Below are 17,206 nucleotides of genomic sequence, written 5' to 3'. Positions count from 1 at the left end.
CTGTTCAAAAGAGAGAGAAAGGAGAGATAAGAGGGGTAAAAGAAATGTGGCAAAGTCCTTAATTGATGAACTTAAGTAAAGGATATATATAAACCTTCACTGTATCAAGTGTTCTGTAGATTGGACATTTTTCAAAATAAAAATTGAGAGAAAAACATTTAAAGGACTCAAAATAAAAGCAGATATTGGCAAAATCTTTTGCAAATGAGTAATCAGACCTCGCATATCAACATTTATTAGACACATTAGAATTACTTCCTAAAAATGAATATCGTTTTCTTAGTACCTATTGTGCATTTTCTCAATATATTTTAAACTAGATGGAAATAACTTTACTGATATTAATTGAGAAGTTTCAGTAGTAGCAAAATGCTATAATGGTTCCCTAGTGCTTTACACCAGATTCAAAATCAAATATATATGCATATATATTATGCTATTAAAATAGAAATGATATACAAACAAGTTACACATTTATAAATTCTGCCAGCTATGATCCTCAGTTGATTTTAGAATATTTCGGATACTTAGTATTTTTTGTTACTCCACAAATATAATCTAGTTAACCAAGAACAAGTGTGTGATCATATTAAAATATTGTATTATAGCAAACATCATTAAAAACATAAAAATTATTCACTGCTTTCACTTTAATAATATTTGAGTAGAAATTATGAGACACATTTTATTAAAGCTTTTCCTTGTAGTTTGAAGAGCTTCCTAAATTATACAAGAATTCTTGCCATTTTAAAATTCATCACTATTTTTATCATTGTAAAAATAATTCTCACAATGCAATTATATTTTGAAATCTGCCTACATAGGAAAAGCACCATTCCTTACAGATATTTTTCAGTTTTATAAATTGAACAGTATAGATACTATTAAGTATTTTAATTTTACTCCACTGGGACAGATGAAATAGATTTTGCAATATGCTACCCATAACTAATTCTACCAAGGTTTCCCAAAACCCTCATGGATTTCTGAGCAGATTTGATTTTGATTATTAGAATATATAGTAAATCCAATCAGCTCCCAGTTTTGTCTATGCTATTTTATAATATATGCTCAATTATATTCTACAAGCAAAATTATTTCTATTTCTCCTATTTTGTACTACAGATAAAGAGCTGAACACAAAACAAAACAAAAAGATTAAAAGTAGGCAGAAAAGTGTGTTTAAGTTTCTTGACAAGCAGTTTCAGAGTTCATCTGGATGTGTCCTGTCAAAATATGCATAAATTTCCAAGATATTCCACACAACAGACTGCAGCCCTTTTCTTTTCTCAGAAACACTGATAATTTTATGCAGGAATTTACCAATCTACAAACATTTACACAATGCTCAGTAATAACCAGTAATTATTGTGGAATAATGCAAGGCACTTTTGAGGAATATAACTTTGATAGGATAGGGCTTACAAGCTTTACCAATTTATCTTTAGCTGTCCTGTCATTGGTGCTTAAAAGGTTAAGACTTTATTTGTGAAAACAGAGAGAGATAGTGGGGAATCATGTTGTCTACAGCTTCATAAATCTTGCTTAAGATCCTTTTCAATTACCATCCATTTCTCCTTTAAAAAGGGACAAAAAAATAGAGGCGTGGAAGCAGGTCAGGGCAGCGTGCGACAATGACAGTGTGATGGGCTTGGGCCCCCTGTGGCGTTTCCATCTGCTATCATTAAGGTGACTACTCAGACATGAACAAATCCCACTTGCTGTGCTGACAGGCAGACTTCAAGAACTATGACAAGGCATTAAGACAGAAAGTCAGAGACAGAGAGAGAGAGATGTCATATCCCACAAACAATACTGCCTCATAAAAAAAAAAGCCCTGGAATTTTATTGGAATTTAAAATATTTTTTTTCCATAAAAGGTGCTACCTGGCTTCTCAACTTGCTTTTCCATTAGGTTGCCACAGAAAAATTGAGGACAGACAGAGAACAAACACCTTGCTCCTACCTGTATGCTTTACCATAAGAGACCCAAATTTTTTGCTCATTTTTCAGTGAAAGCGGATTCTTAATTTCTTGACCGTGCTCATCAAAAAGCCGGATTGAAGAAAAATTGAGGCCTGGTGGGTGGATGGAAGAACCTTGAAGTCTTTGATGAATCTTGAGAAGTAACTGGTTGGGCAGGGGGTGGGGGTGGGGAGGGATGAAGAAGGAAAAGAGATAAGGTAAACCATGAACACTTGTAATAAACCGTCTCTCCTCTGTAACAAAGGAAGTCCAAACAAATGGTAATTAAATTCATATAGAATGTTAAAAGAAGTGTGAAATCACAGCGATGTTTAGCTCAGTGTAAAGTAACAAAATGAGCACGAGCTTTTAACCAGCAGGGGGTGCCACAGGCTTGTGATTGAGCTCTGACCCTTTGGCATGGGGACTGAAAGCAGATGTGACTGTCCTACAGAAACCGCATTTAGCTTCTGTACGCAGAAACGGGCCTCTTTGATGAGGGTTATGCTTTCCTTGTCTGAGCTACACCCTCTGTTGGGTCCTTCCAGAAGATGGTCAAGGTTTACAGTCAGCAGCCTCCCGTCCCCGGCTAACCTCAGGTAACCAACGGCGGAACCATCCACCACTGACGGCCTGGCAAAAATAAGCACAACTTTCTAGCCTACCTTGCTTCATTTGGAAGACCTCATCCTGGATGTATCAATTAAGCACTCTGCCGAAGCTTGCCAGTGCCTTCAATAATGAGGGCTTTCAAGTTGTAAATATGATGTAATTGAAGTGTGAAATATGAAATGCTATCGTTATATTTTAAATAACAGCACTGTCTGTGTTTGCATCTGTCTTACACTTGAGATCTCTTGATTATTAAGATATTTCTAACTGAGGGCATATTTCAAATGAAAGTAGATCCAGCTGAACTGCGTTGGGCATGGAATTTTAAAAGACATTTTTCAAAATTACCCGTCACCTTTGTTTGAGTGTTTAGGCCTCTGCTCTTTTCCGTGCTGCGTCCCACACTATCCATAACTCTGGTCTCCCCCCAGCCTCTGTCACAGGCTTCCTTTTCTTCTCTCCCTTGTCAGTTCTGTTGTCTCTCAATTTCTTGTTACTCTGTAATCTCGGCAGGGATGCGGATATAGTTGCAGCCTTTTCTTGCCTGGCTGCTATTCAGGGTGCCTTTTTTGCTCCTTCTATTAATTCCCATGGAACTGAAGGTATATTTGGATGTGCTAAATGCAGAGGCCCAGAGAAAAGGAGAGAAAGTTGCAAGCCTGTCATATATCCCTGTTTCCTCACCTATTGGCTATAAACTGTTAACCAAATAAAATATTTTCTTTGACCTGCAACTATATCTATAGAAAGCCTCTAGATTTTGCATGAATTAGGGATAAATAATCTTATCTCCCCCTGAAAAAGGAAATGGCAACCCACTAGTATTCGTGCCTGGAAAATCCCATGGACAGAGGAGCCTGGTGGGCTGCAGTCCATGGGGTCACAAGAGTTGGACACGACTGAGCAACTAAACCACCACCACCACCACCAATATCTGCACTCATTGGAAAACACCCTGATGCCGGGAGAGATTGAAGGCAAAAGAAGAAGAGGGTGGCAGAGGATGAGATGGTTAGATAGTGATGATCACTGACTCAATGGACATGAGTTTGAGCAAGCTCCAGAAGTTGGTGATAGACAGGGAAGCCTGGCATACTGCAGTCCACGGGGTTACAAAGAGTCAGACACAACAGAGCCACTTAACTGAACTGATTCTCTTCAGGAGTATAAGTAAAGGTGTTAGAATAGTAAAAATCTTTGTTTTGCTTTTTTACACTGGAACCACAAACAAGTTTTGGAAACCATGGATTATACTTATAAAGCCTTACATTTATTTCTGTGTGGTCTCAGCCCTTGAGCTTAGTTTTTGTGGCTTTGCTATTATTTCAGAAAACGTGTAATGTGGATCATTTTTTAAATCAGCAGTGATTCTGCTTTATAGGCATGATCTTTTTTTGTGAATGGGGCAAGATATGAAAGATTTAAGGCCTGATCCAGGAGAGAAATAAGTACACAAAGAACAGGAGTGTGCGGTAGAGAAGGAATGTGAACACCTGACCACTTAACCAAATGCACTTCCACAGGAGTTGCATTGCGATCTCTATTTTCTCAACTTGGCAACACACTGCATTTTAGGTGTTCAAAGATGAGCATTCAACAGCTTACAGGAGGTAAGGCCTCAATGCCTTTCATCTCGAGGTCACTGGTGAGGGCTGGGCTATAGTGACCAAAAATTGTGATAATCTTCACCCGTTTATCTTTAAAGCTATCATCACCAGACCTTTATAGGATAAGAATTTGTTCAGGGACCTGAGAGGAGTGTAAAACATCTTAGGCTAGTGATTGAGGCAAGTGTGCATGAAGGGAACAGTCGTCCTTGGGTGTCACAAGGGCTCTCCCACACAGAGAACTTTATTATGCCCCTAGATAAAGGTTTTCCCCCCAAGTTATCTTGCATATAGAAGCAAATTACAGATCAATTTCAGTCTGCCATTAGCCAACAAAAGCTATCTACAGAATATCTTCCTATGTAATCTAACATAAATGTCATCTTCAATTTTTTATACAAATCAAAATGGGAACTGTTCAAATTTGAAAAAAAAGGGATTACAAGTAGAGAATTCTGGGAAGGCTTTTGTATCATGGTGATTTCTATAGTCAGGGATGTGATAGTTAAAAAAAAAAAAAAGACAAGACTCTTATCCTTCTCTCTCTCTAAACAATCAAGGTAGCACTTCCCATCTCTTCTGAGCTCAGCTAATGATCGGATGATCAACTTTTGTGATGAACTATGAAGTGCAGGTGATGGATACCACCAGGGAGAGGTAAGACTGCGAGTGTTGAACTGAAGGGGAGGAAAAGGAGCAAGTTTCTGAGCAAAGGTCAAGCAAAGGAGCCCAGAGCGCTGTGTGCGCTCAGGCGAATAACCCCAATTTGTAAACAACAGGGTATTCAGTGTCCTTTCATGTAAGACAAAGACACAAACTAAGGACCCTGCACATGTCGGTTCTGCCTGAGAAACATCCCAATTGTCTAAAAAACAGGCAAAGGTAAGAATGCCTAAGATAAACCATCTGGACTTGCTCACAATGAACACAGGCAAAGACTAGGGCAATGTGTTACCTGCTCAGGGTCTAGGGCTTGGAAATACCCTCTACCCAGAACACACCCTCCATTGGGTATTATGTCACTTCTTTTCAGTGTGTGGATAAGAGGGCAATTCCAGAGTCCAGAATAGACAGATTTTCAAATAAAAGCATAATGAAGATTGAGATGCTATTAACAGGCCAGGAGTTCATACTATAATAAAGCCAAGAACCTCTGGAATCCACAAGTGAAGTTTGAAATTATGAATCTTTACAGACCAGCAAATGATTGATCTTTTCTAAACAATGATAAAGATGTAATTGCCTTAATTAACTACAAGTAACTTAGAGGACACTCATAGTCATAAATGGAAAAGTCAGTAAACTTACTCTTTCCATCATGCAGCCAGCTTGAGTTGGGCTATTAGGCTCCAGATCTTTTTTACCGATACAAACAGAGATCTCTCCTGTATCTTTACCATTTTCAAATATCTGAAAAATAAGCACATTCAAAATCAAAAAGAAACATATGCACACATAAACATACATATGAATACATATATAAACACAAGCAGTTCTGACTTTGCACAGTACGCTGCTGACTGAAAGTCATGCGTATGGGAACTGTGTAAAGCAAGGACGGCCCGTATGACCACGTGCAAGTAACTAGCAACAAAAATCAACAGGACTAGAACGGTATAAAGGAAGCCCCTTGTTTCTCCTTTTGGTTTCAGTGTCCTTAACCTGAACTGGCATTTCCCACTATCTTAAAATAGAAGGAAACACTGACATTAATGGAGGAATCACTGACTACACTGAATACTTCCATGGGGCAAGCGTCAGGGAAAGGTCAGCTGGCAAAACTAGCTCATTTTATTCTTTTGAAAAAACATAAAGCCACAAATTGCATGAGGAATGCTTAATTTATATTTAATATATATCAGTGTTTAGCTCATCTTTTGACTCACTGAAAGGAAATCCAAATTGACAAATTTATTGCATAAAGGTACAGTGAAAGTCATCCATTTTAAGTGCATATAAGCAACAAGTTGCTGAGAATGGAGATAAAATTCAGAACACTGCATTATGCAACACTCAGCTGGAAAAAGAAAATGCTAGCTAACATTTTGGTCAAAAGTATCCAAATAAACCAGTCCCAAAGGAAGGCTCCATTAGAGTGAACACCATCTTCTGACCACTCTGAGGACCCACGTGGGGTGTGCCATTCACCAGGCAAGAAAGGAAGTGGTCCGGGAGAGGCTTGATGAATAATTTAAACCCTTGCTTTTTACTCTATTTTTTCCTCAGAAGTTCTTTTCTTCTCTTTCTGATAGATTCATCACATCAGAGTAGCCATTTTATTCATTTCTAGGGTTATCTACAGAGAAGATAATTTGGGAGAATACCCTATTTAAAAAAGAAAGAAAAACCATCTACTTCACTTTTGAGATAGTTTCAGAGTTAATTAATTACTCCTAACCTGATCTAGGAAATAATGTGCTTCAATAACACTTCTTCAGGCTTTAGGGGGAAAAAATTATTTAGAAAAATAGAAATAATGTTCAAGAACGGAGGGGTTTTCTCCACTCCATGCCTTTCATTGTGCCGACAGTCTAGGAGACGGTGCAGCTGCCAGCCTCAGTGCACTGACACTCCACACTCGACAGCAGCTTTTGCTAAGGGGGGATTTTTTTTAAACCTCTTTTCTGAGAAAAGATACAGCTCTGAGCAAGAAATCTCTCTACTTTAGCCAGGAACTATGCAAAACCCAACTGTTGCCTTCAAACCGATGGGAAATAACGCGGGAGGAGAATCTTACTGTCCCAACAATCTCTTCAAGGTCCTAATCGAACAAAACTCTTAAGACAACAGAGCCGTTTAGCAGTGATGCTCACAATTCTAGGTGGTACGCATTCTGCAAGGTCAGTGTTGGTAACAACTCAGTTTGGACAACTTTTTGATGTTTCTATGTTAAGACTTGCCCCACGTGGTCTCAGAGTGGAGCAAATTATATTCTAGAAAATAGCTGTGTGGGGGCTAACCATCAAACCGAAAAAGCAAATAGGACCTGGATGACACCTAAGACCTTCATTAGCTTATTGCTTCCTTCACTAATGCTAACAAGCCTTTCCTTCTACATCCAGAAAAAAGTGTTCTCAAATAAAAAAGCTCTGGCCTCTAAAATTTCTATGATGGCATAAAGAAAAAAAGAGGTGCTTTACTGTTTAAGCAAAAGTTTAGTTGCTTAAGTGAAAGAAATCTGTCCTCCACTAGTCATTCAGATAATGCTTTGGTTTTTTTCTGAATTTCTATAAAAGTAAAAAGTCCCCAAGCTGAAACTCTATGAGATTCTGCTTTTCTAAGGCCCTTGTTTTAAAAGTCTATATCACCAAGCCTTTTTTAAAAATCTAAGAATTCTATTTATTGGTTTTCTTCTTCTGCAAGAAAAGTATTTTTATTTCCATTGCCCAATGTCTAAACAAAGGTAGCTCTCTAAGTAGAGTTTATATAGAAAAATTAAAAACAGTCTATCTTTATTTTCCCACTGCCTAATCCTGGGCTTAAGAAAAACCAACTGCTGCACTAGCACCCTACCAGTACTCTGCACGCCATCACCTCCTTACAGTTCTAAAAATAAGTTCTCACCCTTAGAGTACGGTGAAGCTACTCAGCTAGAAAGCTAGCTGAGACTAATCTTGGGTCCCATGGGATAAGGCAATAGAACCTAAAAAATAAGTGATCCACATCTTTTAAAAAAAACATGGCAGCTAACAACTATTGAAAAAAAAATCCATAAATAGGAATTTACTTCTAGGCCCTTAGTTGCACAGAGTTTCAAGGAGGAGTGTTCCATGAATGACTTTCTTTCATGTCAACATGAACTTTTCTTCAGCAGAATTAAATTAGGTTAATGTTAATGGTTCACTGTAATGTTGTTTATTCATTCATTCAAAAAGTATTTATTGAGTGACTACTATGTGCCAATCACTGCTGGAGTGAAGATACACCAATCAGTGAACTAAGATTCCTGACAGAGCAAGTTAGTAAATCATTCAGCATGGTCAGAAAACATCAGGTCTTGTGAGACCTGAAGTTTATACATCTTGGTGGGGTTTCTTTAACAAATGAATGCAAAATTACAAATGCAAACCTAGATATAGAATATTCATTTCAAATGAGAAATCACAATTAACACATATTAAAAAGTTCATGCATAGCAAAAAAAAAAAAGACAAAATCCAGAAAAAGTTACAAAGTATTTTCATTAATTTACTATCCAATGCATGTTTTTTGGCTTCATTGTCTTCGATCACCTCTTCATATGACAATCTTCTAACATTCTCTGTAAGGAGAATAGGAAGATAATTCCATCTTCCCTCTTGCATGGTTAATCAAAAAAAATTCATTATTGATTAGAAAAATGTCTATCAATGTCACAGCTTGATTGATCATTTCATAAAAATTTTTAGGATTGATGTCAAATTGGGAAAAACTTGATTAGCTTGTTTTACAATATGAGCTGTAAAATGAGGAAGGCTTTTTTGCAAATTACTTGATTTTGCTAATTTCACACCATGTTTTTCCTCCACCACCGATATAATTCTGCTGACAGGCACTCTAGTTCACAGTCAAAAAGCAATAGAGTCTATGGCCAGCAAACAGTAGCCATCTTCCTAGAATCTCTTCTCGTACCAGGTGGCTTAGCACTACTGAACAATACAGGGAAGTGATTGCAAACCACTAATTACATCTCACTATGTCCTGGTGGCTTGGATGGTACAGAATCTGCCTGCAATGCCGAAGACCTGGGTTTGATCCCTGGGTTGGGAAGATCTCCTGGAAGAGGGCATGGCAACCCACTCCAGTATTCTTTCCTGGAGAATGCCCATGGACAGAGGAGCCTGGCAGGCTACAATCCATGCGGTCACAAAAAGTTGGACACAACTGATTGGCTAAGCACAGCACACGCTCAAACTCAATGTTTCCTCAATTCAGTTTCCCCTTAGCCAGATCTCAAAAATGCCTGCAGCCACTTCAGCTCCACCTGGTACAAGGGAAAATGTGACAGAGATGAAGCCAGGGTGGAAACAGACAATAGTCTCAGTCAATTGTAGATAAAATATATTTGCAAATTGCAGAGAAACATGTGTCCATTGCTAGGGCTTTTCCCAGGGTTTTAGAAGGGGACTAGGAAAGGGGCCTTGAAGCTCAGGTTTCATTGGCATCATGGTAAATGTATCTCAGGAGGGGTTTAGGAGGTGATAGTGAAAAGAGAAAGTGTTAGTCACTCAGTCATGTCCAACTCTCTGAGACCACATGGACCGTAGCCCGCCAGGTCCCTCTGTCCATAAGATTCTCTAGGCAAGAATACTGGAGAGGGTGGCCATTCTCGTCTCCAGGGGATCGTCCCAACCCAGGGTTCGAACCTGGGTATCCCACATTGCAGGCATGTTCTTTACCATCTGAGCCACCAGGGAAGCCCAGAAGGTGGTAAGTGCTATGTAAAGAAGAAGAAAATGTAGCAGGGAAGGGATATAATGCCTAGGATCAAGGAGAAGGTGTAGTCACCAAAAGAAGCAGGCAATCAGAACTAGCCTTCAAGATAGGAAAGATCTGAGTAAAGTCTTGGAGGTGAGGCAGTTGTCCAAGCAGACCGCTGGGAGAAGAGCAACGGAGGCAGAAAGAGAGGCTAGAGCAAAGAAACTTAGGCAGGAACCCGCCCAGGGTTCCAGAAAGCACAAGGAGGCCTGTGGGCTGCAAAGCAGGGGATCTTTGGAGGGATTGGAACAGAGTGGTAATAGGATCTGACTTAAAAGGAGTATTGTGGCTGCTGGGTGGAGAGCAGACAGCATGGAGTAAAGATAATCCAAATGGTGAGTGAAAGCAGCTCAAACCAGAGTGTTAATAACGGACATGGCTATAAATGGTCTGTTTCTGTTGTTCATTCCAGAGTAATTTGTTTGTTAGTGGGGTTGGGAAATAAAATGTGTAGCTAGGCTAATATTTCTAAAGTACGATGTCTATATTTATGGGTGTACATAAATCAACTTGAGTATAACTTCATATGCAATATTTGTGAAGGCACAAAACAGACCATCAAAAGAACAATATTTATTGTGAAGATTTTATAGAGGCATGACCAAACTGTAAACTATATGGGGGGAAGATGACTTGAATAGGAAGTTTAAGCTGACATGGTTCTTTGACCACTTTACCTGGAATCATTTATGACATCTATTTAAGGACTTGTATAAGGTCTATTTCAGTGCCTTTATTGACCTTTAGTGCTATTGTCTGGTTAAAGAGTTAGCTGTGGAGGGAACAGAAGGTTCTCAAACTCTCCATAACTGCTGGGCAGACCACCTAAGGAGCTCTTCTGTGCTTGAGTGGAAGGCCAAACACCTAAGCTTTAAAATGCCTCAGGATGTAATGCTGTCAAGAGGCGATCATAGGAAAATGTCACTGCCGTGTAGTGCAGTGTAGAGGCTGTACAGTAACATGATCTACTACTAGTGGTCTGGTGAGAAGCAAAGGAATATAAAATAGCCCCATAACACTATTTGCCATATTTCAGGTGAAATAATTAAATAGATGGGAAAAAGATTAGTTTACATGCTGTCTTGGGTTGGGGTCCCCTGGAAACAGACTCTGAGACCAAGCTTTACCTGCATGAAGTTTCCAGGGAACAGGAGTAGGTAGATGTGTCAGTCGCTCAGTCGTGTCTGTCTCTGCAACCCCGTGGACTGTAGCCCACCAGGCTGCTCTGTCCATGGGATTCTCCAGGCAAGAGTACAGGAGTGGGTTGCCATTTCCTTCTCCTGAGTAGGTAGGGGGAGGCAAACTGTGATGCAGTTGCACCAGAGGCCTCTGGTGGGAGCTCTAGAGCTGGGATGGCCCTTCGGAGATATTCAGAATTGAGGCCAGGGGAGTAAAGCTTTGCACTGCCCATCAATCAAATATTGGACGCAGACTGCCCACAAGGGATTAGATTAGGATGCCTACTCTTCAGAGAAACAGCAGCCTTACAGGGAGGGCAACTGTCCAAGAAGAATGTAGGTGTGGCAATTGGAGGTGAAGGATGTGTCTCTTAGATGTGAAGAGGGAACACAGGTAGCCTGGCATGACATCCACTACACACAAACACAAAAATCCAGAGTGTAGAGTACACACACTTTTAAACAGCTCAATACTGAAAGCAACTGGATTTTACTGGTGAGTCTCAGAGACCTTAAGTGACATGCCTCGGGCAAATCTACTCACAAGGGGCAAGGAGATCTTTAGATCTCTCTCAAGTTGATTTCCTCCCAGCTTTACTGAGAGATAATTATCATATAACATGTTTAAGTTTGTGCATAACATGTTGATTTGATATACTTATATACTGCTGAATGAATACAAGGGTTAGCTGACACCTCCAGCACATCACATAATTACCATTGTGTGTGTTTGTGTGTGTGGTGAGAGCATTTAAGATCTACTCACTTTAACCTATAGGGGCTTCCCTGGTGGCTCAGAGGGTAAAGAATCTGCCTGCAATGCAGGAGACTAGGGTTCGATTCCTGGGTCGGGAAGATCCCCTGGAGAAGGGAATGACAATCTACTCTACTCTGCTTGCCTGGAGAACTCCATGGACAAAGGATCCTGGCAGGCTACAGTCCATGGAGTCACAGAGTCAGACTGAATGACTAACACACACACACACACACACACAAAACACATATTAGTAACTAGATCTCAAGGCTCAACATTAGATCCCCAGAATTTATTCATCCTCTGACTGAAAGTTCATACCCTTTGATCAATATCTCCCCATTCCCCGCCCCCCACTTCAGCCCCTAGTATCCACCATTCTAGTCTCTGCTCCTACAAGTTTGATTTTCTTAGACTCCACATATAAGTGATACACAGTGTTTGTCCTTCTCTGTATGACTTATTTCACATAGCATAATGCCCTATGCTGTTTTAAACTACAAACATCAACATTTGCTATTATATCTAAGATTAGAGATCTAATAATATGAAACTTAATATTAAAAAATTTAAAGGTATTTTGTAGTATCACTAACTCAATCGTCATGAATCTGAGCAAACACCAGGAGTTAGTGGAAGACAGAGGAGCCTGGCAGGCTACAGTCCATGGTAGCCTGAGTCACAAAGTCTCAGACCCAACTGATTTAGCGACTAAACACAACAACATTTTATAGTAGAAGTTTTTAACCTAAATCAAAGAACATGAAAATTAAAAAGAAATATTTTTCTTATGTGAGAAGCTAATTAGCCATGAAAAAATCTTTATCCAATCAGAAATCAAAGTCATATTTAGAGATAGGAAATTAACTCTAACTGAATTAACATTATATGTACATTAAATCAAATAAATGTGCTGTTACCTTTTTTATTTTTATAGATTTATATAATAGTTTCTAGAATATCCACATTTTCTACATTTTCTCAAATGCACATTATCAATCATCTGTAAACATGTCTAATTTTAATATTCAGATAAGGAGATGATCACAAAACAAATATTGAAATTATGAGATTCAGGTGATGAAAAATTAATAATGAATTAGTATGTTTATACTGCATATAGGAAAATGTGTTTTAATGCCTAACAGAGATATCATTAAGTAGTATTTAATGTACAATTTGTACATTATGTATAAATATTTGTACATTTGTAATGTACAAAAGTACATTTGTCCCAAGAAATGAAAATGCACTTGTGTGAAAATAAGTTATATAATTGTTAAACTTCATCAGTCTAAATGGTACCTGTATCAAAAATCAAATAACATTTTTTAAGCCCAGAAAATATATACTTTAAATTATAACTTATTTTCATGTATTTATACTTTATAAATAACTTATTTTAGATTTCCTTTGTAAGTTACAGCATAGCCCACCATTGAGAAGATATAGAGTGGGTGATAAATTATAACTTATTTTAATGTATTTATACTTTATAAATAACTTATTTTAGATTTCCTTTGTAAGTTACAGCATAGCTCACCACTGAGAAGATATAAAGTGGGTGACTACCTATAGTGTAGGGCTTTGCCGGTGGGCCAAAAGACGACTGACCCCAAAATACCAAAATACCACTTGTACCAATTTGCCATTACTACCTGCAATTCCAGTTAGAGAGTTGTTCTTTGTCACAATTAAAATACCACAGCCCCTGGTACATATACACCATGGAATATTACTCAGCCATTAAATAGAATTCATTTGAATCAGTTCTAATGAGATGAATGAAACTGGAGCCCATTATACAGAGTGAGGTAAGCCAAAAAGATAAAGACCAATACAATATACTAACGCATATATATGGAACTTAGAAAGATGGTAACAATAACCCTATATGCAAAACAGAAAAAGAGGCACAGAAGTACAGAACAGAATTTTGGACTCTGTGGGAGAAGGCAAGGGTGGGATGTTTCGAGAGAACAGCATCAAAACATGTATATTATCTAGGGTGAAACAGATCACCAGCCCAGGCTGGATGCATGAGACAAGTGCTCGGGGCTGGTGCACTGGAAGACCCAGAGGAATCGGGTGGAGAGGGAGGTGGGAGGGGGGATCGGGATGGGTAACACATGTAACTCCATGGCTGATTCATGTCAATGTATGACAAACCACTACAATATTGTAAAGTAATTAGCCTCCAACTAATAAAAATAAATGGGAAAAAAAAAATAAAAAAATATAAATAAAATACCACAGCTCTATGAGAGAAAATAATGTTCAGTCTTATTAGTTATTGACCTTTGAGGCTATGATTTTCAGCCTTGGCTTTCTGGAATTTCAGCATGCCTGGGGTAGGGCTGGTGGAGAGGGGAGTGAGTGCGGGGAATTTGTGGTCCCAAGTGGGAGATCAAACCTGATGAGTGAGTCTGTGGGGGGCAGCCACCATCCTGGCTTCAAAAGAAGTAGTTTCTACTTTCATCTGCTTTACGTAGCACATTCCAAGAAAGAACTTTGATTTAAGAGTGGGGAGAATGGTTTGAAACTATCTTAGCTTGGAAGAAAGTGTGGCATGCCTTTTTCCTGAAGAAAGAGTAGTACCTGACAGCCTGAACTGGGGGTTGGCAGTAGGCATGGGACCTAGGATGAGGGACCAAGGATGAGAAGGCAGGCAAGGTGGCCCTCGGCAGCTTCACAGCGGGTCTGCGTTCTTTTCCTTTAGCCATTTAGAGTCACATTTCACTGTCTTACAATAATTTGTTTTTAAAGGGCTTTCCCCCAACCCCATTTTTGACAAGGTAAAATTTCTAAAACAAGGTGCAAAATACTGTCTCTTTGTATCCATTACAATTCTTACTAAATTCAATCTACGTAAATGTTCAAGATTATTTAAAACAAGGTAAAAGTGTTTGCCTGTCATGTTTTAGGCCAAGTAATTTCAATAAGACCTTTATAAATGAGAGTATTTCATGGCAAAATGGACCAAAGATTTCATTTTGTTTAAATTAGTGCCTAAAATTATATTTAGTTCGGATTAAAATACAGGTTGTGGGTTTTATCAGTAACTGAGTATAATAGGACATATTACATACCAGATTTTGGAAAGTAAAGATTGTTTAAAAGTTCCTGGGCTCATAGATTCAATGTAATCCCTATCAAGCTACCAACGGTATTTTTCACAGAACTAGAACAAATAATTTCACAATTTGTATGGAAATACAAAAAACCTCGAATAGCCAAAGTAAACTTGAGAAAGAAGAATGGAACTGGAGGAATCAACCTGCCTGACTTCAGACTATACCACAAAGTCACAGTCATCAAGACAGTATGGTACTGGCACAAAGACAGAAATATAGATCAATGGAACAGAATAGAAAGCCCAGAGATAAATCCACAAATCTATGGACACCTTATCTTCGACAAAGGAGGCAAGGATATACAATGGAAAAAAGACAACCTCTTTAACAAGTGGTGCTGGGAAAACTGGTCAACCACTTGTAAAAGAATGAAACTAGAACACTTTCTAACACCATACACAAAAATAAACTCAAAGTGGATTAAAGATCTATATGTAAGACCAGAAACTATAAAACTCCTAGAGGAGAACATAGGCAAAACACTCTCCGACATAAATCACAGCAGGATCCTCTATGACCCACCTCCCAGAATATTGGAAATAAAAGCAAAAATAAACAAATGGGACCTAATGAAACTTAAAAGCTTTTGCACAACAAAGGAAACTATAAGCAAGGTGAAAAGACAGCCCTCAGACTGGGAGAAAATAATAGCAAATGAAGCAACAGACAAAGGATTAATCTCAAAAATATACAAGCAACTCCTGCAGCTCAATTACAGAAAAGTAAATGACCCAATCAAAAAATGGGCCAAAGAACTAAACAGATATTTCTCCAAAGAAGACATACAGATGGCTAACAAACACATGAAAAGATGCTCAACATCACTCATTATCAGAGAAATGCAAATCAAAACCACAATGAGGTACCATTACACGCCAGTCAGGATGGCTGCTATCCAAAAGTCTACAAGCAATAAATGCTGGAGAGGGTGTGGAGAAAAGGGAACCCTCTTACACTGTTGGTGGGAATGCAAACTAGTACAGCTGCTATGGAGAACAGTGTGGAGATTTCTTAAAAAAATGGAATTAGAACTGCCATATGACCCAGCAATCTCACTTCTGGGCATACACACCAAGGAAACCGGATCTGAAAGAGACACGTGCACCCCAATGTTCATCACAGCACTATTTATAATAGCCAGGACATGGAAGCAACCTAGATGCCCATCAGCAGACGAATGGATAAGGAAGCTGTGGTACATAGACACCATGGAATATTACTCAGCCATTAAAAAGAATTCATTTGAATCAGTTCTAATGAGATGGATGAAACTGGAGTCCATTATACAGAGTGAAGTAAGCCAGAAAGATAAAGACCAATACAGTATACTAACGCATATATATGGAATTTAGAAAGATGGTAACGATAACCCTATATGCAAAACAGAAAAAGAGGCACAGATGTACAGGACAGAATTTTGGACTCCGTGGGAGAAGGCGAGGGTGGGATGTTTCGAGAGAACAGCATCAAAACATGTATGTTATCCAGGGTGAAACAGATCACCAGCCCAGGCTGGATGCATGAGACAAGTGCTCGGGGCTGGTGCACTGGGAAGACCCAGAGGAATCGGGTGGAGAGGGAGGTGGGAGGGGGGATCGGGATGGGGAATACATGTAAATCCATGGCTGATTCATGTCAATGTATGACAAAAACCACTACAATACTGTAAAGTAATTAGCCTCCAACTAATAAAAATAAATGGAAAAAAAAAGAAAAGTTCCTGGGCTCAATATATTTCTTCTCAAGGAAATTGGGGGCTTTTTTGATGAGAAAAGCATAGTCACAACCCCCCAAATTCTATTCTACTAAGAAAATGAATATTATGCAATTAAATATGAGCCACATCATCAGACTTCCCAAATTCTCAGCCTCAGACATCATATTCTCATCTTTTAGTTGAGTGTATGTTTTTTTAATGCTATTTGGTTTCTTTTTTACATATTTGATATGCCTGTAAAGCTAATTTTCCCCCTAATGGGAATAGATACTCTGAGTAACTAAAACTATGCAGAAGTCATTTGTCTAGAGCAATCCATTACTTTTTTTAATTCATTTTTGTCATAAAACATTATCAAAACTGTAGGTAAAACCTTAAGTAGGAAGAAATGCATCATTTCATTTGCACTTATTAGAAAAGCTACATTCATTTCTACCTTCAGATGATGCTTGATAATATTCATGGTGAGTCGGGCTAACATAGATGTCAGTGGGTAATCAGGGGACGGGAGCATATGTAGGAAGTGAATCTCAGTGACTTGAGCATCTCAAACACTCTGTGAAAAAGCTAATTGAGAGGTAAAAACAAATTAACTGCTATGGAGAAGGACAATCTCCCCGAGAGAGGCAGTGTGCCTGCAGCAGTAAGGTTCAGTGGTTGCATTTAGTCTGTGTAACTGCTGGGACAGTAATCCAGCTCTGGCCTGTGGACTCTGCCTGCTGACTGCCCACCTGGCAATTCTCTGGGCACCTTCAAGGCTGTCAGAACTGCACAGGGAAAGC

At 38.9% G+C, this 17,206-nt stretch overlaps 1 protein-coding gene across 1 annotated transcript in view; it reads right to left on the bottom strand.

The window, feature by feature from the left end:
* The window catches only part of DCDC1 (doublecortin domain containing 1), a 423,479-nt gene that overhangs the window by 213,886 nt on the left and 192,387 nt on the right, over nt 1-17,206 (bottom strand). Inside the window, exons 10-11 of the mRNA XM_065944379.1 lie at nt 5,493-5,594; nt 1,967-2,130 (exon numbers count right to left, since the gene is read on the bottom strand). Of these exons, the coding sequence (XP_065800451.1) occupies nt 1,967-2,130; nt 5,493-5,594 (266 nt within the window). The remainder of the gene's footprint in view (nt 1-1,966; nt 2,131-5,492; nt 5,595-17,206) is intronic.

Source organism: Muntiacus reevesi, chromosome 9 (genome assembly GCF_963930625.1).
Source record: "Muntiacus reevesi chromosome 9, mMunRee1.1, whole genome shotgun sequence".
In the NCBI taxonomy this organism is placed as follows: Eukaryota; Metazoa; Chordata; class Mammalia; order Artiodactyla; family Cervidae; genus Muntiacus; species Muntiacus reevesi.
This window is presented reverse-complemented; position numbering and strand designations above follow the sequence as displayed.